Here is a 22,525-nt window from a genome sequence, read left to right as displayed (position 1 = left end):
TCCTCAGGACAATGTTATATAATTAATCTTCTTGAGTACGGAGTATAGTAAACATCATGCTTATGGTACCAGCTCCTGCCTTGTCGTACTCGCCATCCATAAGGTACATATACGGAGTACTGTAGGTAGATACCTGGTACTGTAAACGCAGTGTGTGACCGTCTGCCAGGGAACATCAAGCCACCTCCACTACCTTCTTACCTGGTGCAAACCAACCTGCATCCTTGTAGCTCTATCCGATGACTGATGCGCTGTTTGCAAGTGACTTGCTTCCTTTTTCTGGCGGTTGACTCGCCGTTCGCGCCATCCCACGTGGAATGGTTGTCGATATCTACGTAGTGTCTACCAGGTAGCTATCTACTATCTGGGGGTACAACACGGATCCTCCCCACACCCCCTTGATGAGCACAACTTGAACACAAACAAGGTATGGGGGACACCATGTTACCATGTACGTATCCGTACTCCGTACTCCTCTCCCCTTCCTCCCTATCGCTTCATTTGACCCATCCCCACGGAACCCGACCCCTGCAGGTTCCGTGGCCTGAAGAGCCCCCCTCGAATCCCCATGTCCGGCAGGAGTACCATGTTACTACTGTACGGACTACGCAGTGTTGCATCAAGCTCACACTCCTTCCTCATCCGGTCGAAGCTCTATCGCAAGGTCCAGTTAGCTGCTCATCACTCGAACAGTCAGACGCCGGATCTTCCTGCTGCAGGATTGTTGAGCACACGGCTGACCGTGCCTGCTTGTGCAACCCCCATGTAGCACGCCATCACCCTGCGTCGCCGACATATGCTCCTCCTGGAATGACAATCTCACTGACTCTGTACCCTGCTCTTCTGCCTGCGGGCCATGTCCATGTTCATCGCCTCCTGGCAGGCAGCAGCCCTGTAGTCCCCAATAATGCGTCGGGCACCGAAACTTGCCAGCTGACTTTGGCAAGCAGACACGCTTCTTAGCCTGTAGACTGATCGACCGATGAGCGGTGAGTCGGTTGGCACGAGCCTGCCACCTATCTACCGTAGGAGGATGCGCCCTCTGGATTTCTGGCTCCCACATGTCACCGATCACAGCCTCACAAGACCAACATTCAGGCTGTTTGGACCATGGTCATCCTTATCTTGCCCCGGCCGGCTTAGAGACAAACTCCGCCTGACCCAGTCCGGGTGCTTTGGACGTGTCTGACCTGACGAGCGATGCTCTCCTCTCGCCCCTTGGGCATGAGAGACAATCCTTGGCCTCGCCCCCCAGATTTACAGTATGCGCTGGCATCTGCCTGGCCTAACGAGCCATCACGGGTTGGGAGGGAGGCAGGGACAGGGACCCTAGAGAGTACTCACTCGGCCTTGCGTGGCCATTTTGAATGCCGTTGGTGCCGTCCATCTCAGGTCAGTGTGACCTTCCACCTTTGAACTGCACATCCAATTTCGTTTGTCCGACTCTACTCTCGCAAACAGCGTGCCCTGCCCCCGCGCGTGTTGATCCATTGTCCTTTTTCTCTTTTCGCTTTTTCCTTTGCCCATACCAGGAGAGTGCATCTCCACATGGCCATTAGGGGTTGGGTCCTGATCGAAGCCGGGCACAAGCCCCGTTGGCTACAATAGTTCTGCACAGGCGACACGACGGTGTACAGTGTACGGATAACTGTGTAGTATTATGGCACTGACCTACTGCAGGGCAAGAACAGTATACTCTGCACAGTACATACAGCAGCCTGCTGCAAAGGCCCGTACCGTTGCAACGGCAGCGGAAAGCCACCTCGATGTGGGCCACTGCATATGTACGAAGTAGTCTTTCTTTAGAACACAGGCAGTTAGGTGGCAGTCAGCAACTCCACCTATACAGTATGTAAGACCAGGTACCTACATAGGAGCAAGGTATCACTGTATCCGTCCTTGGTACGTGGAGGTCGAAAGTATGTACATACTCGATAGGTTTCGGGAGTTGGTGGCTCTTCTAGACCCTCGGTTCTCACCACTCTGTAAGGTTGTAGTGTGGTGTTTTGTCTGGACTTTGGGGCTGGGGCGCACAGTGGACAAGGCACGATGCTACAGTATTTGTTACCTGTCACCAACCTGTGCTGGCCATCCAAGATCTAGAATCGTATCAACACCTCCTTCCTACCTCACGACATACTACAGTACAACCTACCTATAGCTTCGTTGCTTCTCCACAGCAAGGTAGTATTTCTCTTCTCTTCTCTTCCTGGCATTTTCTGTGATCATGGGGATTCGGATTCGGATTCCAGTCCACCAGTCCGGATCTTTCGCCGCCTGGCGCTGCAGCTGCAGCGTCGTGAAGACTTTTCGCCATCAAGATATGATGAACATGATGGATTACCTTACCTCTAGGTAGCATTGATTGTACCGTTCGGCAGTTTAATTGATTGTAAGCCGGCAGCTCAGGTAAGGTATGTATTTATTTGCCTCCTTGCAGTGCGACGTTACGCTCAGCTCATTCATTTTGATTTTGATTTTGATTTTTCTAATTCCAAGGAGGCACAGTAACAGTGAACCAACATTATGAGCCGAGCCACACGCCACACTCTTCAAGTTTGGAAGTGACACAATAATGCCGGCATATTGCACAGTCCTGCAGATGATCTGATTTGCGAACCTAAGATATACCAAGAGTGCATTTTGGTACCGTACTTTGTACTCTGTACTCTGTACTTTGTGCTTTGTGCTGTGTGCTCTATACTGGTATTTGCCGACCTGACAGAAATCATAAATAATAAAATAATTAGCTACGCAACTCTGTACCAGAGCACCAGGAGTACGGAGTACCTATGTTACTCACCTCATTCAATAATATGCACTTCGGTGTCTCTTCCCCGAGTGATTAGTAACTGGACGCCGATACGTCATACTTACCTAGGTACCCTTACGCAGAGACTGGCAGCGTCACGCTCAGGCAGTATCAGCACCTGGTACCTACCTACTGGTGCTACTTATTAGATAGTAATTAAGTAAGGTACCTACCTAAATGTAGGTAGGTAGGTAGGTACCTAAGGTAGGGTTCCTGAGGAAGGTCTCGGGTACCTCAAGGTACGGAGGATCCTAGGTACCTACCTTACCTAGCTACCCCTCCTGGCCATTATTACTCCGTAAATTCGCCCACCATATACTCCGTACTCCGTACCTACTCTGTAAATCTCTTCTCGATTACCATGCACGGGCAACATTCTTCACAACCACCACTACACAACTACTGCACGCGTGGTCCGATATTACCAGCCGATGGCACGTTCTGATAATCCACTCTCTCCCCCATCTTTCTTCCTACTACTGCTAGAGTACAGAGCAGAGGCGTCAAATGACAGACCGGATTCGCGGATCCCGTGGTTCTAGACCATCTACATACTGTAACCGAGGGTCGATACACGTGCTGCACGTACAGAGTACATCCTCGCCTGGTACCGTGGTACTATTGTAGTACCTACCTGAGGTACCTACCTCCTAGGTAGGTAGTCGAGCCACGCAGGCGGTAGCATTACAGTTCTAAATTTTTGGATTAAATGACCTGATGCCTTCCCACCTGCATACGAGACTGCTGTGGCAGTACCGATTATGTAGAATGGATCCAACGGAATCGCAGCCAGTAGCCAATGGTAGATTATGTTACGGCATCATACTATGGTGTTATTCGTACAAAGCTCGTTTCGCTCGTCATCTCAGCAATTCCCGCCCAAACTGCTAGGTACCTAGCCGAGGTACGAGATGTCGTGATATAGTACATGTTGGAGGATGGGGTATGAGGAAGAGACAGCATCAGATCCGGGTCATCCACTCTCCCCTGTTCTCTGCCCAAGGCTCTGGATGGCCGCGACAACAGCTGGGCAATAGCTCAGTCCACGCAATTCGCACCAAATCTTTGCTCACTTTTGAACCGCCAGAAGCTGGCCAGTACTCCATTACTCACGGTGGAAGTAAAAGTACCAACACCCGAAACGCGCCTGTCTAGTCACATGGATGCGGGCAACCCCCTCCTCTCCCACCCCTTTGGCCGTCAATCCATAACCCAGACGATAAGGTCATCAAACACGTAAAGGCACGTAAGTCCGCTCAGAACGCAGGGAAGAAAAATTCAAGGGTAACAGCAGATATTAGAGGGAGGTGGCAGTTGGGCGTCAAGACCTCTACCAACCCTTGGCATGGTATTCCCACGGATTGTCGAAATAGTGATTCCAGGAGTTGTTCTTGGAGGTCTCCTGAGGCGCAGGTGGCTGAGCGGGCCCGCCTGTCGAAGTGCTATGGCTTTGAAGATTTGCCATGCTTTGGGCATTCCGACTTCTTTTGAGAAAGGCGTTCGCGGTCTGCGACTTCTGTTGTCTTTCCCAGAGGAGATTCTTGCGCAAGGATTCGGTCAGCTCGGTGGCCAGCATGTTGCGCCTCGTGGTTCGTGGGGAATGTGCCATGGCCTTTGACGGGGCCTTGGGGGGAGGAATAGCGATGGGTGGCCTCTTGGACGTTTGCATCATCATGCCATCCTCTTCTTCGGGTGAGGCTGCAACAGACTTGCGCCGTGGGCTTGTCACACCAGGCCGATGTAACACGGGCTGTGAATAGGCATGGTTCCCCCATCCTTGACCTTTGTGAAGAGCCAACGTCAACATGGACCTCCGTGATACTAAGTCGGGACGACTCTCGACTCTGCGGAAGAGATTAGGCTCCTGGACTGTCCTTCCATCATCCGAGTTGGAGTCCTCCCATTCATCTCCGTCTTCATCTTCATCAATGGCGGACTCGATCGCTTCATCCGTATCTTCGTCTTCGTCACTGCTAGCAATGGCGCCTTCATCATTCTCTGCGTCCTCTTGAATGCGTCGTGCGGCGATGATATCCCGGAAAGACGTCCTTTTCGGTTGCAGTCTGTCAGTGGATCCATTCGCCAGCTTTGGTTTGCTCAGGCTCTGAGACAGCGAGCTCTTTTGAGGCGGGGGTCTATGGGTCAGTACTCTCTGCTCAAAGGATGACTCGTCATCTTCCGAGGACCCGCCCAGGGTGAACATGGCAGGCTTGATCGAAGCTCTGGCTTTAGGAATGAGTTTTGAGGGCGGCGTAGGTTGGACAATACTAGCTGTCTTTCTAAACGAAGACGTGACCGGGGAGAATCCATGGACAATGGACTGACTCCGGATGAGGCCGTCCGAGGAGACTGAAGTGTCGGAATCCCGGTGATCACTCTGACGAGCAGTACTTGTAGTCGCGGTGGTAGTGTTTGATATACAGGACTCGGTTGAATCTCGAATATGTTTGGGCTCGGCTTCAGTGGTGGGTTCAAAGTTGGGCCCTGGCTGGGGCCCTAGTTGAGAAGTAGTCGGTAGGGTCGGAAGACTTGCTTCGATGGAAGGAGACAAGGGACATAGTTCGGTCTTTTCTTGTATCGTGACCACAATCTTTTCGAGCGTGAGAGGGGTTAGATGTCGTGATTTAGAGAGAGATCTATCGCTATCGTCGGCGTCGAATGATCTAGATCGAGAGTTGCTCCGACATGAATCTTTCTCACTCACGCTGTCGTCTGAGGAGAAGGAATTGGACAAGGACGGTACTTGGCTTGATCTGGCCGGTGACAAGTCGATTGAAGTGACGCACAACGACTCTCGCGACCATACCCGCCAACTCATGTTCTCTAATCGCGGACCATCTTTCAACGACTCTGAGCATTTGGCGAAGATCGACCACATTGCCATCAAACTGCAAGCATTGGAAGGGTCGATTTCGTGCATTTTACCCGCGTCTAAGGACAGCACGGGCGCACTTAAGCGCGACGGCATCTTGCGAAAGGGAGCGCTTTTCTTCTGGAGGGTGCGGTAGAAGACACACAGGGGAGGTGGAGGATGTAATATCGAAGGAACAGGTGGAATCGGAAGTGATGTAGGCGAGACGCAGGCACGGCTGGCGTTGGTAGGACCGCGATGACCGCAAACGGTGGGAGTTTGCTGGGGATCGGCTTGTGACGCAATTCGAGAACCTCGGGTCGATCACTACGAGAAACGGGTGTCGAGTTTGGAGAGTGTGGACTCAGCCGATGCTGGGGAGTCAATCCATATGGGAATGAGAGCGTTGAGAGGGTGTACAGGGTCAAACCTCTGTCGGATCGAGGGCGAGAAGGTGTAGAGGTAGGGTATGTTGAAGGATTAGGTATGGAAGATGCGAACGGGGAGGGCGGTAGGGTATAACAAATGGCAGGCAAACCGGTGCAAGTGCGAGGTGCAGGTGCAGTGCAGCGCAGCGGACAGGATTAGGGCACAGGGCACAGGGCACGAAAAACGAGCAGGGGGCGCTCTCTCGGGACGGGCTTTTGAGAAGAAAGGGCAAATTCAGGGACAAGGGGGGCGGCCGGGTGCCAGTGTGCCAGTGTGGTGCCAGCAGTGGGGAGGAGGCACAGTTTGGCGATGTCCAGGCCTGAGGTTACTGCCAGTAGTAGCGTTGATCGCAGGGTCGAGACACGAGGAAAGACCGCCGACGGGGGATGGGGAGTCCGGGCAGCTTGGAGAACGCGACGTTGCTGGCAAAGCAGGGGCTCAGGCTTAGGCTCTCAGGCCGCAATAGGCCTACTAGCGCCGACGTGGGACGCCCACTAGTGAGCAGCTTAGGTTGGGGTACAGGCGTAATGCGAATCAGAAATGAAATGACAGGTCATGTCTTGCCATTTATCCACCCTGGCCACCCGGGGGGTTTCTGCTTTGGGCGGAAAATCGGAGGCTTGAAGCTCGCTACCCACTCAGGCTGCGATCGATAAACGCTGACCTCCCCCACCCTCGAGGCGCCTGCTGTCTTCCCTCCCATGCTCGCCAGTGTCGGTGAATCATCTCTGCGCCGAATCTACCGGAGTTGCGCCAGGCATCAAGACAACGACCGAACAACGGGCAAGCCGAGACGTGACTATAGGCTATATGCTATAGGCTACTCTCTCCGGCCAACAACCATGACCGATGGCGGCCGATTCGACTTCGGATGTACAGCAAAAGCAGTGCGACACATGACTCACATGCGTCTGCAGATAAAAGCCCGCTCTGAGAGCCGGAGCCCGTGACATGTGGGACAACTGGCTGAATGTATTCGTGGCACGGTGCATCCATGGTGACACTGCTAGTAGCATGCTAATGCTCTGTTTAGTCACTTAAACGATTCTGTGGTACCCATACCACGTCCATATCGAGGTCAACAGCCACCCTGGACCAGGTCACATGTCAAGAGATGGCGGTGCGTTCCGGTTCTGCAGAGGGAGCCGAGAGGGAGCCGACTCTACCTTATTCACCGCAGCTTATGCCATTTCTCTGTACAGAGTACCGCATGCGACCAATTGGCTCGGTCGTACCCAGCCCGGTCGTTTGCATCAAACACGCATTGAAAAAACATCTGTCAACGTGGCGAGATGCTTGCTCCTAGGCAAGTTTTGGTTGAGAGAGAGAAAAGGAAAAACACACCGGGGCACTACGGTCAGCGTGTTCCGTAACTCCGCAATGGTAGTACGGAGTACAGAGTACGTACTACCAAGGTCAGGTACCTACTAGGCACCTACCTTACCTACCTAGTACCTAGTAGATACCGGTGGCCGGGCCGGATAGAGGGATTTTGAAATACAGATGCTGTGTACCAGGTAGCCTTAGGCTCTAAGAGCAAGCCGTAGGCCCCTTAGGCACTTAAAAGTACCTAGAGGTGCCTAGGTATGTCAGTTTAGGCGGCAATTCCGCCTTCCCCGTTTCACTAAAAACGCGTCCACGTGCAATGAGGGAGATGGCAAGCCTCTTTTTTCTGTCCACCTGACGAGTCTGCGCCCACCTGGCGCAGTTATTTCGATGGGGAGTATAACTTTGTATGTTCGACTCTGTTCGTCTATCTCGACAGCCCCGAGAATACCACCCCCATCGGACGACGTGACATGTGCGAGCAATCTCTTCCGAGCCTCCCTCCACGCTAAGATCCGAGTTAGTCGGTCCCCTACTCTGGAGTACGGGAGTACTCTGAGTACGTCCGCGTGGGTGGTTGCCCAGCGCTCTGGCACCTCCAGCGGACAACCCGCAACCCACCACTGTATGTCAGAGTACACCAGAAACAGAGGACAGTACGTACGTGCAGGGTTATGGCAAAGTATCCGTATAATTGACAGTATGACCATGGCCATGGCTTCGAGGATCTGACAGATCTGTTGCCAAAAGCAAAAGACACCATGTTACCTGTGCCAGGGATCACCTCCACACTTACGGTGGCCTCCAAGCCACGCTGTAATCGTGCTGTCGGCAGTCACAGAATCATAAGCCGACCCCTGCCATCGTGGCTGAGGGCATATCCATTCACCGCTGTTGACCCTTTCTACCCTCAAGGATGCCTCGCACCGTGGGGACATGATGTCGACGGTGTACGGAGTACGGATATGTGTATCCCACTCGATCCCTGTGTGCAAAACAAGGCTCCTATCTACGGTACTCGTACGCTGGTGGATTCCTGTGTGCAGGTGTTTCCGCCGCAAACGACGACAAATCCCCCTGCCTGACACCCAACCTTCATTGACCGAGCAACACCCTTCACCCTTACGAACAGTCCGCGTTCAGCAACGATCGCCGTCTCGAGACGGGATTCCACAACCATAATGGCTAATACAAGGGGTAGCGGGAACAGATGACGTCGAACCCGGCCGTTTGGTTTCTGGCATATTCGGTTCCGCAGAAACTCGGCTGCAGAGGATTGAGGATAAATCATTCAGACTTCGACTTTTTCGCTTAAGATGCCACCACCACGGTGGCTGGGACACCAGTTGCTCGTTGGGTTTAGGGCCGTGGGCGGAATGTTTGTTGTCATTTGCCGGCCATATCTCGAAAACCAGGGTCTGCTGTTCCTTGCACCCCCCACGACAAGGGCCAAGCGGCCACTCCTGTATCAGATGATCCCGCAGGCCCCCAACGGGTCAAGGATATGTCGGTTATGTTACCTCTGGAGCGACAATATCGGCGCATGTTTCTTCCCTCGCAGCCTTGCCACTCCTCAATAATACGAGACATGACGTCTGGGTAATACTCGTAGTTGCAGGCTCAAGGATCATCGTGTTCTATCTCCACGTTATCCATCTATTTTACAACTGTGGATCTATGAATTTCCCCAGGCTTCCACCTCCTGGAGATTATGTAATTACATTTAAATCCCATGGATGTCTCCCTTACTCGTAATCTTTGACTTGGGGAGAAGGACGGGCGATCCGAAATTCATCCGAAGTTTTTTGTGTTGATCACTTCAGATGCATCTGACATTTGCAGCATCCAAGCATCAACTGCGCGTTCAAGCATGTCAAATTCCCGCCACCGTCATCCACGGGGAACCACGGAAGCCGTACTAGTAGTTATGTACGTACATGGGTCACCTCCCGACGCTCCCGCTGTCACCTCTTTTAACTTGAGGCATTCCAAGCCAAGTAGAAGACATGGCACGCGGTATTAACTAGAATCTGTTCTGTTGAAGGCAAACCCGTGGCCCCTTAGCCCTTGAAATCGTCGTTCGGGTCTCCCTCCACCTTGGACAGTACAGCAACATTTTGGTGACGACTCTCGGATTCTGAAGAAAGGAGCTGTTTGCGAATGCGCTCGCCTTCCTGATTCACCTGTCCACCTTTGACCATGACCAGAAACTCACAGCCGTCGGGCAGATCACCAAATGGCCAGTCTATTCCACGTGCCTTGACGGCCTGCAACACTTCTAGAGGCTCTGTATGGTCAACCCAGAAGTTGGTGTAGGCACAGCAGACGACGTTGTCTTCTCCATGAGTCTTGAACAAACTTCCTCGCAGAACCGCCTCCTTGACATAGCCAACAGGGCTACAGTCCATGATTGCGCGGGCATGTTCTCTTGCCATCTTCAAATCAACCTCCTCGATTCCTCTGCCAAACGCTCTGAGTGCAGCGAGGACAGCAGCCGGGTGAGAGCTGAGGATCCCAAAGCCTCCGTCGTCCTTGCCCTCACGAAGCTTCAATAGCAGCTGCAATTTTTAGCCTCTTTCTCGACAGTATGTTTGGAAACAACTTACTCCGGTAGCGAGCCGGTGGCGTCGGTATTTTGGGTCGATGCAGAGCTGTGTAATCCAACATATTTCCCGGCCTGCATAGTTCCAACGAGTTGCAAAGACGTAGCCAGCCAGTTCGCCTCCGCATGTGGCTCGAGTGTGGAAGTTGTTTGCATTTGCGGGCAAAGACTGCTGGCGCAGGCGGGCGGGACTCATCCGGACACGGCGACCTGGTGAGGTCAATCATGTGTCACTGGATGGGGGACGAGAAGTGGTAGATGCTCACCTTGCTTTGCGAATGGCCCAATATTTTTCTCTGCATTAGGTCCCCAGACACCGTACGAATTTGAAAACAGGTTTGCAGCCTCAACGAGCATTGCCTCAGAGATGTCGTCTGCGGCGACATTCTCGAAGACGACAGGAGGGAGTGGTGTCGAAGTCATGTTTGGAGAGAATGTTGATGAAGGAAAATGGAAGGGAAAGAAATTTCAACTTTGCGGTACCAAAGAAATAGTCGCAAGAAAGGTCTATGACTGTAGATCGCCATGCGCCCAGGAGTTATTTCATCAATATCCTAGGAAGTCGCGGCGAGGGATATGACTTTGACTTTCGTACTGTACGGACTAAATAGACTAGCATCGTACTCTGTACAGCTTCCGCCGGCAGAGGAACTTGAAGGCGTCGATGGATACATATCCATATTGTATATTCTATCCCTCATACTGCTTGTCACCATCCAATCGAGCATGGCTGCGGTGAACTGTACTTGTTCTTCTGGAAGTTGGCTAGCCTTGTGGCAAGAAGGTTCTCACGTCGTAGTCATCCAACATATCGCAAGAGCAAGAGCACCATCTTCGCATTGCAATGTAGCCATGACCTAGCCGGGTGTTATCATCACCGCCATTTTGTTTCATTTTTCTACCACTCTCGGGTGGGGTATCATGTTGTACAGAATGATGATTCCTGTTCTTTCTCTCTATTCTTTCTTCCCATGCATGCACTCCCACCAACGCCCTGTGATCCGGTGGGATTTGGTTAAACTGTGCCGACGACAACTGTAGCTCCTTCAAAAGTCATTTTCGTCACTGCCTGACACGATCACATTGTTGATCTTCAACACCTAGAAACGCAGAAAAGAATCAGCAAGGGCAGCTGCAACTAGATAGACAACCAGTGTACTCACCATCCGGCATAATTGAGTTGCAAGAAGAAGTTGCTGGCGTTTCCCGATCAATGGGTCAATCACAAAATTGGCCCGCATGTCTAGAAGTTCACAGAGTGAGTCAGGCATGCTCATAAAGTCCGCGCCAGTGAGGCTTACCGTTGGTCCCGGTCGCCATGCAATCCACTCCCAATCGAGTATTCCGCTCCTTGACTTGTCGTGATTTTACGGAGGCGAGGGTCTCAATGGGACTTAACCCAGAGTTCTCCGCCAAAGCCATTGGAATGGCATCAAGCGCATCGGCAAAGGCTCTCATGGCATACTGTTCCAGCCCGGGCGATTTGGAAGCCGCATCTTCCACGGCCAACGAGCAAGCAATCTCGGCCGCTCCGCCGCCGTACACCACTCTATTGTCTCTGACCAGATTTCGGACGACACAGATGGCATCGTGTAATGATCGCTTTGCCTCATCAATGATCATCTTGTTGCTTCCCCTCACAAACACTGTGACTGCTCGAGTATTGGCGCATTCTTCAATGACCAACATCTTTTCTCGAGTTGTACCGAATGTCATTTCCCTAACTAGTCCGGCTCTGCCGAGTTTTTCTTTGCTGAGATCCTCAAATCGGGGCACGATTCTTCCGTTGGTAGCAATCGCTATCAACTCGATCTCGGGCCCGCCCACCCATCGAACAGCCGGAAGCTTGTTCTGGAGGAGTAGATGGTTGGCTTCGTCATCAAACCCCCATTGACAGATGACCAGATTTGCCCCGGTGGCTTTGATCATGTCAATCATCTCGACAAACTTGTTCTTCTCGTAGTCCTGGAGCTTTTTGAATTCTTCTACTGTCGAGATGTCGAGCTTGTGCTTAGTCTTTGGCTTGGGAGGTTCAAAGGCACACGTCAGAATGGCAATCTTTGCATCCCTCACCTCGCTCGGCATTTGTGGATGCGAAAAGTCTTTGTCGACAATGACCCCCTTGACGAGAAGAGAGTCTTCTATCGATCCGCCTGCCTTTCCGTCGACTTTGATTAGTTCGAAGTCCACGTCTTTGCGTTCTAGGTCGGCGACCGACATGACAGCGTCGACCGCGATCTGGGCAAACTGATCGTGTGCTTTGCTAACGATTTTGCTTCCCAGGCTGGTTTTGGCGACCTTGATCAGGTTCTCCTGGTTCTCCCGGGAGAAAGGTATCTCGTCGCTGATCTTGTCCAACTCTGCCACAGCAACTTCACATGCCTGATCGTAACCGTCGGCGATTCGGATAGGATGGATGCCTTTGTCGATAAGATCGGCTGCTTGGTCCAAGAGTGCCGCTGCTAATACGACGACACCAGTCGTTCCATCACCAATTTCCTCATCTTGAGACTTTGACAGCTCAACCATCAGTTTCGCAATAGGGTTCGACAATTCCATTTCAGACATGATTGTGCGGCCATCGTTCGATATTTGAATGTCCCCATCAGGAGAAATGAGGATTTTGTCCAACCCCCGAGGACCCAGAGAGGTTCTGACAATGCTGGCGACGGTCTTCGCCGCGACAATGTGTTGCTTGACCGCCTCTGTACCGTGTGTACGCTTCTTCTTTCCTTGATCTCGCACAACAATGAACGGTCTGCCTGTTTCATCCTTCAGGACCTGCGCCTGAGACAGGTCTAGTTGCATCGCCATATTTAAGATGTAGTCTTATGATAAGAGATGGAGATGGTGCTTCCCTCGGTCGACGACAAGTAGGCGGAACCTTGAGGTTGTCCGAAGTTCGGGCTGGCTTCGATGGGAAACTTTGGAGGCTTTGTAACTTCGCTATACGTTGACTTTAGAACAATTCAGTTGCGCAACTCGTGTTCCATGAAAACGCCGGGATCGTTGACACGTCAGATGATGCAGTCCAGATTTCAAAGACAGTGGAATAGACAGTGGAATGGGTTGCTCAAAATTTTGGCATCCCGAACAGAGGGACATGCCAGACTGCGACTTGGAGTTGGAGTTTCTACTGCCACTGACCGTCCTACTGCTACTCCGTAGTTTGGCCTGGGTGGACGGCATCAAATGCCAAGATGAGTACCCCCGATCGGGACGAGGGTGATGCCGCCTTAGGAGCCTTATACTCACCCGCAACTCAGGGGCACCTAGCCTAAGTCAGAATTCTTCGCGCACCCGATATTTAGCCGATTTATCTTTAATATCGCCTAAACGCCTTAATACTCTATACAGTTAATAATAGTACTATAAATAAGGTTAACTTATCGTCCGAGCACTCCTAATAAGAGTTTATATAATAAAGAAGCTAATACTATTAGAAAAACTCGCTTTTTTAAAGCGTTTAACTATTAATAATCTAGCGAAAGTTTCCGAGCCGTTAGCCGTACCTAAAAGGTCCCTAAATTAATAGCGAGGTATTAGCTACGATAACGTTAACTATAAGGTACTTCTATCTATAGATATACTCGTAAGTACTCGTCTATATTCGGTAGGTCGTTAAGGATCTAGAAATAGTATATTAATCTCCTTCTATCGCCGTCGAAGAACCTCGTACGGAGCGAGTCTCTTAATTAATAGATTACTTTTTATTCTCTTTATATATCGAAGCGATAGCTATAGCGACGACTTAAAGAATTTAGTAATTACGCTTAACTTTATCGTATTATCTATAGAAAGAATAATCTTAACGATAAATAAGAATAAGTAAGACTTACTTACGCGTACGAGTATCGCGATAAGTCGATCGAGAAGTTCTAATAATAGGTTTACTTTATAGATAAGTTCTACTTCGATTCTACTTAATAACGTTCTCCTTATATTTGTCAGGATCGAGACGATGGCATACTTGCCTGCTGCCTGACAGACGGCTACGGGGAGGCAGGTATACCGAAACGGGGGCACGTGAGCACAGGGCTACAACGTCACGTGACCACCAGAAGTGATCTGTTTGCTCTGATGCTCTGACAGAGCACCGGGAGCAGACAGAGCAGGAAGGGATATTACGAGTTTCCTATGTCTATATAGTCGTGGGTTCTCCCACCGTTCGTAGCTTTCCTTGCGTAGTCAACTTCGTTCACAAACTAGGTGATACATTTCATCAATAGTTTTCGTTCTGAATACAAGACACCCTTGCTCTAGCATACGCATCGAAACATCTTCTTCCGCTTATCAGTACATTCACGCGAACACGTGACTCCTTGAGGAATGATTCGTGACAATATTCTACGCGAGCGTAATATATAATATAACCTCGAGAATATCGTTAATTAACCTTCTTCTTAAGGCGTTACGATATATTATATAGAATAGGTAAATTAGTATAAGAAGTATAAAAGACTCGAGTTCTATAACGATAAGAAGACCGAGAAGGCTATATATAACGCTAAGGAGTAGACTTAAGCGATTTAAGAGAAGAGGCCTTCTAAATCTCGTCGTCGATCTACTAAAGAAACGAAGAAGTAATATTAATATTAAGTAGTCGAATAGAAGGTCTCTCTACTACTACCTCTTAACGTAAAGCCTAAAGATAATTCGATAACTTAGGCGTACTATATAGAGCGTCTTTTACCTATTTATATCGACGCTATATAACGCGCTCGATTAAGATATAATTAGAAGGTCTATCTCGGTAAAGATAGCGATCCTTCTTACGATATAAAGCGTTCTAGGCTCGCGCGATAGCGTAAGGACGCTTAGTAGGTACTTAACCTTATATACTCGCTAAACTCGCCTAATTTAAATCTCTCGAAGAGCGCTTATAATATAACTAAGTAACGCGTACGGCGTATTCCTAGTATTATATACTTTATAGTTAAGTAATTATAGGAGGCTCTATAGAAGGTTTAGACGAATATAACGATAGAAGATATCCGTAAGCGTATTAGAGAGATGCCTAAGAGATACGAGATCCTTATAAAAACGGGTGGGAAGCGTATTAAAGGGCGTAATTAGTAGTATAGAGAGGGTTAGAGAATATCGTATAAATCGGCTAAATATCGGGTGCGCGAAGAATTCTGACTTAGGCTAGGTGAGGGGCTAAATACATGTGGTCGGGTTAGGTACTTACTCGGACAGGGCCTTCTATCTAACATCATATCCTAGTCCAGGGGCATTAAGCTAGACTCTCCAAAGTCGCGTCATGATGGCTGGAATCTGAAGGAGACGTCCAAAGTGTTGTTCCACTGGTACATGCCCATAAAAGACAATCATCCAACGCTTGTCTCTTATCAATCCCTCTGGATCTCTTGCAACTAGATGTCAACCAGTAAATTCTTCGACAGTCCCGCTGGGCAGGGCGCACCCGGTTAGGCCAGCTGACTTCACATTCAGCTGGACTAAGTGGCACGTCGCAGGCCGAATCTTTCGATCAGACACGGTGGTGCTTCCGCGCTGGTTGTAATCCTACAAATCAAAGGGCCATATTGCTCTCAGGTCATCTTCGGTTTTGACTGGTTCCTCGTCGTCCGAATCCTCTGCACTCAATATGGCTTGCCGTGCCTGAGAGTACAGTTCCTGATACAGCAGTTTTGTCGCATCCCAGGCATCTGAGGGTACCCAACCATCGGGCGAAATGTTGAGATATCTGACTACCTGTTCTCGCAAATTTTGTGCGGCTATAAAGTATTTATAATTGCTGTCGTGAGCGGCAATGGCTTCAGCGTCGGGTAATGGAAAGGGACAGATGCCTTCAAACCCTAAGTCCTTCCATCGACGGGCAACTTCAAATAGATCATGTTGTAACGCAACCACGCCGTCGATCCAGGTCCGATGTGCGAATCGAAACGGTTGAAGGATATGTGGACCCAAGGACTGTGCGCGAGCCAGGTTTGGGAAATAGAACTCGATACAGACACTGAGAGCATCCGCATATACTTGAGAGTGAGACTGAGTGGCTACACCATTATTGGATGGGTTGTCGGCATGGTCAGGTGCAACAATAAAGTCTGGCCTCACATCCGCGAGTGAGAATGCTGGGTCGATACCGGCTGACTGCCAATCGAGGAAGCTTATAACTGTTGTAGGATCATCCGGGGCAACGACAATATTCCGTTTATGCAAGTCTGGATGACATAATGTTGGCGTCGCGTTTGCGCGGATTTTTAGGTCTTGCGACATCTTCCTCAAAAGCAGACGCCCTTCTTCAAGCACCCGCAAGTGCATGCTAGGTGTTCCAAAATATCGTGGTCGACGCCCACTGCTCTTGTCATACGGTGGAACTCTCGAGATACCAGCGTCAATCAGTCCGTCGCTCCAAGCCGAAAGGTCGCTCCCTATCGACCGATTAACATTCCTTCCATGATATGAGGTCGTTGCTATACCTACATGGACCTCGATTAGGCGGTACAAGATGGTAATATCGACTGAACCCGACGTTACAGTCCCAGTATCTGGTCGCGACATGTGGGCCTATGCAAAATTGATCGTCTTGCGTCAATGTTATTGCGGGGTCAACTTGATCGTCTGTGGTGTATAAGCTTCCATATGCTGGGAAGGATATGTCATTCATTGAGCTCAGATTTTGGCGGATATTCTTGATACATTTGATGCGCTGGTCGACAGTCATATAAAGCCACTTGACATGGAGCGAAACACCTGAAACATATTCCATTATGATGTACTCGCTCCCGATCTCGTTAGTTCGATCATCACTCCAGTCGTAGATTGCCGGTAGTGGTACACTCGAGTGTTTCTTCACTGCAAGTGAGAAAGTATAATTAATTTCCAAGGTCATGTTTAGCTGGAAACTGGTGGTACTCACAAAATTTCATGGTTGCAACCTCAGATCTGGTGGTCAGTTTAGGAGGTCCCGCAATACAAACGGGCACTTTTGCCACGACCATTTTTCCATTATTGGTAGTGAAGATGAAGACGCGGTTGAAACCACCATCTTTCTTCTCAAAGGTTGAGATGGATTCGGCATTTGAAATTTCGACGACTCGTCGACGGAGAGCGTCGAAGTTGAACGAAATGCGACGGGCCTGTTGATTTTCTTTGTCGTTGCGGAGCCACTTACCGTCCGAATACCCATAGGGATCCAGATCTTCGTAATCATTAATACTCGAAACCACAACTGGAGATAGATACTTGCCTGTCAGGCTCATGGTTGCAAAGGTTGAACGAAAAGAAGCTCTACAGCCGATTTCGTAGCGGCGGCCCAACAATGTTGCATAAGCAACACATTGCGTTCCAAGTTTGGATTGGCGAAGCAGTCTCAAAGCACACGGCATAAATTTTGAAAGTGTAGCAACGAGTCATTATAGACGTCGTTCAGTATCCAGCGATGAGACACGAAGGTGGACAGAGTTCTCCCAGTCCTGAAGGAGAAAGGAAGGGAAAACAATGGCAGATAAGTACGAAATGCTAAGGCCCGTTGAGAGTAAGGATCACTGTGCTGTTAATTGGAACTGTGCTACGATAATAAAATAAAATCGAATCAAGTCTTTAATTATACAGTTGAGTATGGGGTGAGTCGTCGCCTTTGAGTCGCGTGAAGTTGCACGTGAGCCCCGAGCCGTTTTTACTCGTCATTGGTTGCCAAGCCTCGGCCTGCCTTCTCCGCGTTCAACTTGCCAGTGTTCAGCCAACGCGCTTCAGTCGCATCTCGTCTCGTCTCGTCTATCACGTTCAAGTACTTAAGAGCTCCTGCGTCGCGCAACCTCTACGTTACGACCTTCCATCTTGGTCTGGGGCGCGGCGCATTGAAGACTCTCAATCAAGATGCCTCCAACAATAGGTCGGTCCCCCCACCGCTCAATGTGTAATTCAAATGCGCCTTGTCACTACATTTACCATGCGTTCTGACCCACGTGTAGCTCCTGACGATGTGGCCGCAGACATAGGCAGCGAAGGTGACGCGTTCGAAGAGTCAGGAGCGGAAGCAGACGCGGACGCGGACGTGGACGCGAAAGAGCTGCTAGACGACGCCAAAGAAGAAAAACTTGCTTCAAAAGAAGAGAAGGAGGACGAAGAGCTCGAAGATGACGAGGCCGAAATTGACCCGGAAGAGGACGAGTACGTTGTGGAAGGCATTAGAAGCCATAGGATCCGCAATGGAAAAGTCGAGTACCATATCAAATGGCTGGGCTACGAGGAGGACGATAATACATGGGAACCAGAAGATAACCTGCTGCCGTGAGTAGTCCCACGCGCCAGTAGTTTCTCTATGAGCGCGGATCGCTGACACGCTTGTCCTCGCAGCCATGCCGCGAAACTATTGGCACAATATCAGAGCGACATAGGCGGACCGCCCACGGCAAAGAACGTGAAAAAGGTCAAATCCAAGCAATCGCTACGACGACAGTCCTCGGCCGCTGGATCTCCCGCCCCCAAAAGACGAAAACGCAATGGTGCTAGGGCAGATAGCAGCTCCGAAGATGTTGGAACCTGGTTGCCGCCCAAGGATGACTGGGAATCGTACATTCAAAAGGTGGAAACCGTCGAGAAGAACGAGTTCGGACAGCTAACGGCATATATCTTGTTCAACAACGGGAAGAAGACAAGAGTCGGGATGGATAAGGTCTATCGACATTGTCCACGACCGATGCTGAAATTTTATGAGGACCACCTGAAATTCAAGTGAGCGAGTCCGGCGCTTGACGGACGACGACGAGATTGCTAATGAATCGTCTAGTTGATGGTGCTTCTTGCAGCCTGTATAGTATTTGCAGCTTTCAAACAGGAGGAGCTCTTTTGCTCTGCCGGGCGAAATAGGGCATGTCACGGGGCGCCGACTCAGATCATTGGGTATGGAATGTATCAAGGATTGTGAGCTGCTGGTTCCACGACTCTGGTGTTCAAAAAGGATCGGAGCTAGCTTGGATCAAGGGGGTCATGGATCGCCTTTGCACCAGGCCCAGGAACTAGCATTGCACACAGGCATGGGTGGCCCGGTCTACTGATGCGTGTGATGGCACCAAAGGGATTGGCTAGTGAAAATATTGGGAAATGCCATCCAAGGAGCCTGGGATCGGGGCGCTTTCGAAGGAAGATGCTCCACGACCTCCGAAAATCGGCCATTTGAAACACAGCACCAGCCCTAGACCCCTGAGGTTCAATTGTGCAATATCACGTTCCTGGCCATCATCTACTACTATGTTTGACGCGGGCCACAAGCCCAGGAACACAGCATTTCTTCGTTGTTGCGTCCTTGTTTCTGCCACCTCCGACGCACAGCCTCCTACGACGTCGGTTTGCTCGAACCATCATGTCTCCGCAACCTTGTCGAGATACTCGAAGCGGGCATCGCAGCCCTCGCGGCCATGTTTGTCCAGAACCCGTTCAATGTCTCTAGTGTTGGTGCTGGTCAAGAGATTGTCGTCTTCCTCAGTCCAGACGCCCTTCAAATCCTGTGGGACCTCGATCTCATCTGCAGCGACAACATGAGATCGACGTCTCAAAGTCGGCCTCATCAGCTTTTCCAGCATGATATCGACGACAGTGGTAGCGAGAACAAGATCAAAGGTCGTAGACTCGAGGGCCTTGAACAGCAGGTGCTGAATGTTTTTCACTTGGGGATGAAGAGATCTCTGGAGTGCCATCCAGTCGTCCACTTTACGGGCCTCTTCTTCATCGTCAGCGTTGCTTTCTGCGTCCAGAGAACGAGTCCCAGGTGGAGGCGGAGAAAGTAAATGCAGTTCTTTATCTATGTCGCGCTCGATCTCCACGTTAGCGTCCGGGTCGCTGGCGTCGAGCGTTTCGCTCTCTTGGACGTTCAGGTTTGAAATCTCGCTGTATTCGGCATACAGATGGGAAGAAGTGGAGCCAAGGATCGTATCCCAACCGCCCTCCGGCTCAGGGAGCTCGAGCTCGAGGTCCAAAGCATTACTACCAATCTTGGGGTCTTCCAACAGTTCCTGTGTCGTGGCCCGTCTATTCGCTTGCATGTGCTGGTTGTCTGGCGCTGTCTCCCAAGCTTCGAGGCTTTCCTGTCCTGTTTCGTACTGCCCTGTTGTCGCCCATGATAGAACATTGTGCGAGGGCTCTCCGTGGTCAACCTTTGCATCAGGTTCCGAGTCGGATCGAGAGGTTGGACTGACGCTTGTATAATGATTGTCCGTAGTCGATGCGCCTTCCCCTCCGGCTTCAATGTAGTCCTCTTCGTCGTCCTCGTCATGCTCAGGAATGAACAATGTTGACTCATCTGGTTGGGAGCGTACAGGGGTTGCTACGGAAGTTTGAGTCTGGGGCCCCCAGACAGTTGCATTTTCTTCCAATCCCGTCAGGTGGGCGTCAGGCCGATCACGGGGAGGTCCTCGATCAGGACCCAGGCAGAAATCATGTGCGGTGTCTAGGTTCCTTGGATCATCGAGCAATGATGGTCTGTTTTCTTGTATATTCGAAGGAAATTGGAATGTGGAAGTTGCAGCACTGGTCTCATGCAACTGAGTCTCTGATCGTTCTTCATGCTGTGTATCCCGTTGCGTCGACTGTACCTCACCCATAGCGGCCTCAAATACTGAACTAAATGACGCTTGTGCCGTAGCCTGTGAATCAGGGTTATTGGAGCTTTCGGTTGATTGTGACTGAGTACCTCGACCTGCGCTTCTTTTTCTCGCTTCGTTAGGCTCAGGACGTCGCTCCAACGTTGGAGAATCGGGCTGGAAAGAGGGAGACTTAGGTGGAGGCGAGGAACGACGACTTCTGGGGAATGCTGTCTCATCAGGTCCGGCTTCCTCTTTCTGGTTTAATGACGAGGTTTGAACTGCTCGATTCACGTAAGTTGATGAAGGTGTTACTACAGTAAGGTCATGCCAACGAGAGGTAGCTGATGGTGTCTTCGTCACAGGCAATGTGCGCTCTTCACCGTCACATCCCGCTCCTGCGTTCATGGACGGCCTGGGAACTCCGTGAGTCCTCAAGAAAACAGCACACGGGTTGCAAAGCGGATTGCGTTCCTTGTCAAACCGCCACTTGTTGCTCTCGGCCGTGAAGCAATTGCTGCAGACAATCGTCCTCGGTCCATAATCGGTCCTTGTAACGTGGCTCTCACCCTTGTCTACCTCTTTGACCGGTGAGACTGCAGTGGATATCTTTTCTGGTTGGTCGACCAGGTAAGGAGCCACCTCCTCAATTGGCAAGCCCTTTTTGTTGCAATAATCAGGAACAACCTTGAAGATCCAGAAGCGTTCCCATTCTTCGGCAGTGTGTTGTTGGTGATCCGATGATGAAGCAACGTCTGCCCAAGACTTATGGAAGTGTTCGATACTGATGTTGGTTAACTTGGGGACCATGTGATAAAGCTGTGTGTACTCTTCCACGGTGAATGGTGTACGGGGTGTTGACACCGTGCTATCCAACCGCGAAGGTGCAGGTCGTTTGTTTCCTCTTTCAGGGGCATTTGTGGGAACAGACGTCTGTGGTGGTTGCTCTGGCGGGTTGACCCCTTCAACAATCTTAAACCCTTGCCGGCCAGACGCAGAGCTAGAGACCTGTCCAAGGGCCCTCATGGAGGGTGCCACCGTAGTAAGACGCTGCGTTTGCTGTTGATCCTGAGCAACTCCATTCCAATCTCCCTCGTCATCAGCAGCTCGCCTCTTCTTTCTTGGTGGTGACGCGTGCGAGGATTCCGTGGCTTGCTCCTCAGGCCGATCCTGAACCTCTTCAGCAGGTGAGGCGATTTGTCTCCTCTGAAACTGGGTGATTTTGAGCCATCTTTCCCGCCAGCTCTGCCATGTATGCCTTGGGTTCACTCGTTCGATCTGCTTGTAGATCTCGTTCCCCTTTGACGGACCCCCTCTACTTTCGAATGGTTTCACCCAGTTCCACAAGAACTGATCCTCATCTGATGTAAAATGCATTCTTCCCGTTCTTGGTGCTGTCACTGTACTTCCGACAGGTCGGGCGGCTGAAGTAGCAACCCCGACGGCATGGTCGGCGAGGCTCTCCAACCTTCCTTTCCGGATGGAGAATTCGACATATTTGTACGAATGCGTACCTGGCGCGTTATTCTTTTTGGCGTGGTCGACCAGTTTGATGTCTGCTTGCTTGTCTAGACCGACAACAGTGGCGCCATATTGTTTGGCATTATCGACCAGCCATTTCCGTTGGGGGATCTGATGATGGAACCATAGTTTCTGCCCTGCAAACAGTGGTGGAAAGGTGCGCTGCCCATGGCTTCCATCTTGTTCAGGATGCGGCACTCCTTCATGCAAGATATTGCTATTGCTGGTCATTGCTGTCCGAGTCGCATACCTAGTGTTCGTTGCATGACGCAGGCGCAGGCGCAGGCGTCGCGTTAAGTTGGGGGGTTTCTTGTTTAGGGAGATGCGGGGGCGCGCACACCGCGATGGCGACTGGCACCGCTGCACGACACAGCACCAAGAGCTACGAAAGCACGTGACATCACAGCTCCAACTCCAGCTCCGGGCGTGCCCCGATGCAC

General features: G+C 50.7%; 6 protein-coding genes across 6 annotated transcripts; 1 reads left to right on the top strand and 5 right to left on the bottom strand.

Moving 5' to 3' along the window:
- Positions 1–4,142: 4,142 nt before the first annotated feature.
- A1O3_02617 (uncharacterized protein) lies at positions 4,143–5,780 on the bottom strand (the record flags this gene model as incomplete). Its single annotated transcript, XM_007732757.1, has 1 exon — positions 4,143–5,780. The coding sequence occupies one exon, from the start codon at positions 5,778–5,780 to the stop codon at positions 4,143–4,145; it is 1,638 nt and encodes a 545-aa protein (XP_007730947.1).
- A 3,698-nt stretch (positions 5,781–9,478) lies between these two features.
- A1O3_02616 (uncharacterized protein) lies at positions 9,479–10,443 on the bottom strand (the record flags this gene model as incomplete). Its single annotated transcript, XM_007732756.1, has 3 exons — positions 9,479–9,976; positions 10,025–10,230; positions 10,287–10,443. The coding sequence occupies 3 exons, from the start codon at positions 10,441–10,443 to the stop codon at positions 9,479–9,481; spliced, it is 861 nt and encodes a 286-aa protein (XP_007730946.1).
- Positions 10,444–11,066: 623 nt separating this feature from the next.
- Positions 11,067–12,834, bottom strand: A1O3_02615 (T-complex protein 1 subunit epsilon; the record flags this gene model as incomplete). Its single annotated transcript, XM_007732755.1, has 3 exons — positions 11,067–11,120; positions 11,184–11,263; positions 11,322–12,834. 3 exons carry the CDS (start codon positions 12,832–12,834, stop codon positions 11,067–11,069), a joined length of 1,647 nt encoding a protein of 548 aa, XP_007730945.1.
- A 2,712-nt stretch (positions 12,835–15,546) lies between these two features.
- Positions 15,547–17,246, bottom strand: A1O3_02614 (uncharacterized protein; the record flags this gene model as incomplete). The annotated part of the gene is made up of 3 exons (XM_007732754.1): positions 15,547–16,415; positions 16,468–16,839; positions 16,904–17,246. The coding sequence occupies 3 exons, from the start codon at positions 17,244–17,246 to the stop codon at positions 15,547–15,549; spliced, it is 1,584 nt and encodes a 527-aa protein (XP_007730944.1).
- A 689-nt stretch (positions 17,247–17,935) lies between these two features.
- A1O3_02613 (uncharacterized protein) lies at positions 17,936–18,724 on the top strand (the record flags this gene model as incomplete). Its single annotated transcript, XM_007732753.1, has 2 exons — positions 17,936–18,276; positions 18,343–18,724. The coding sequence occupies 2 exons, from the start codon at positions 17,936–17,938 to the stop codon at positions 18,722–18,724; spliced, it is 723 nt and encodes a 240-aa protein (XP_007730943.1).
- A 622-nt stretch (positions 18,725–19,346) lies between these two features.
- A1O3_02612 (uncharacterized protein) lies at positions 19,347–22,316 on the bottom strand (the record flags this gene model as incomplete). Its single annotated transcript, XM_007732752.1, has 1 exon — positions 19,347–22,316. One exon carries the CDS (start codon positions 22,314–22,316, stop codon positions 19,347–19,349), a length of 2,970 nt encoding a protein of 989 aa, XP_007730942.1.
- Positions 22,317–22,525: the final 209 nt, after the last annotated feature.

Source organism: Capronia epimyces, assembly GCF_000585565.1.
Source record: "Capronia epimyces CBS 606.96 chromosome Unknown aczIQ-supercont1.2, whole genome shotgun sequence".
Classification (NCBI taxonomy): domain Eukaryota; kingdom Fungi; phylum Ascomycota; class Eurotiomycetes; order Chaetothyriales; family Herpotrichiellaceae; genus Capronia; species Capronia epimyces.
The sequence above is the reverse complement of the archived record's forward strand: the minus strand, read 5'-3'. Positions and strand labels throughout refer to the sequence as shown.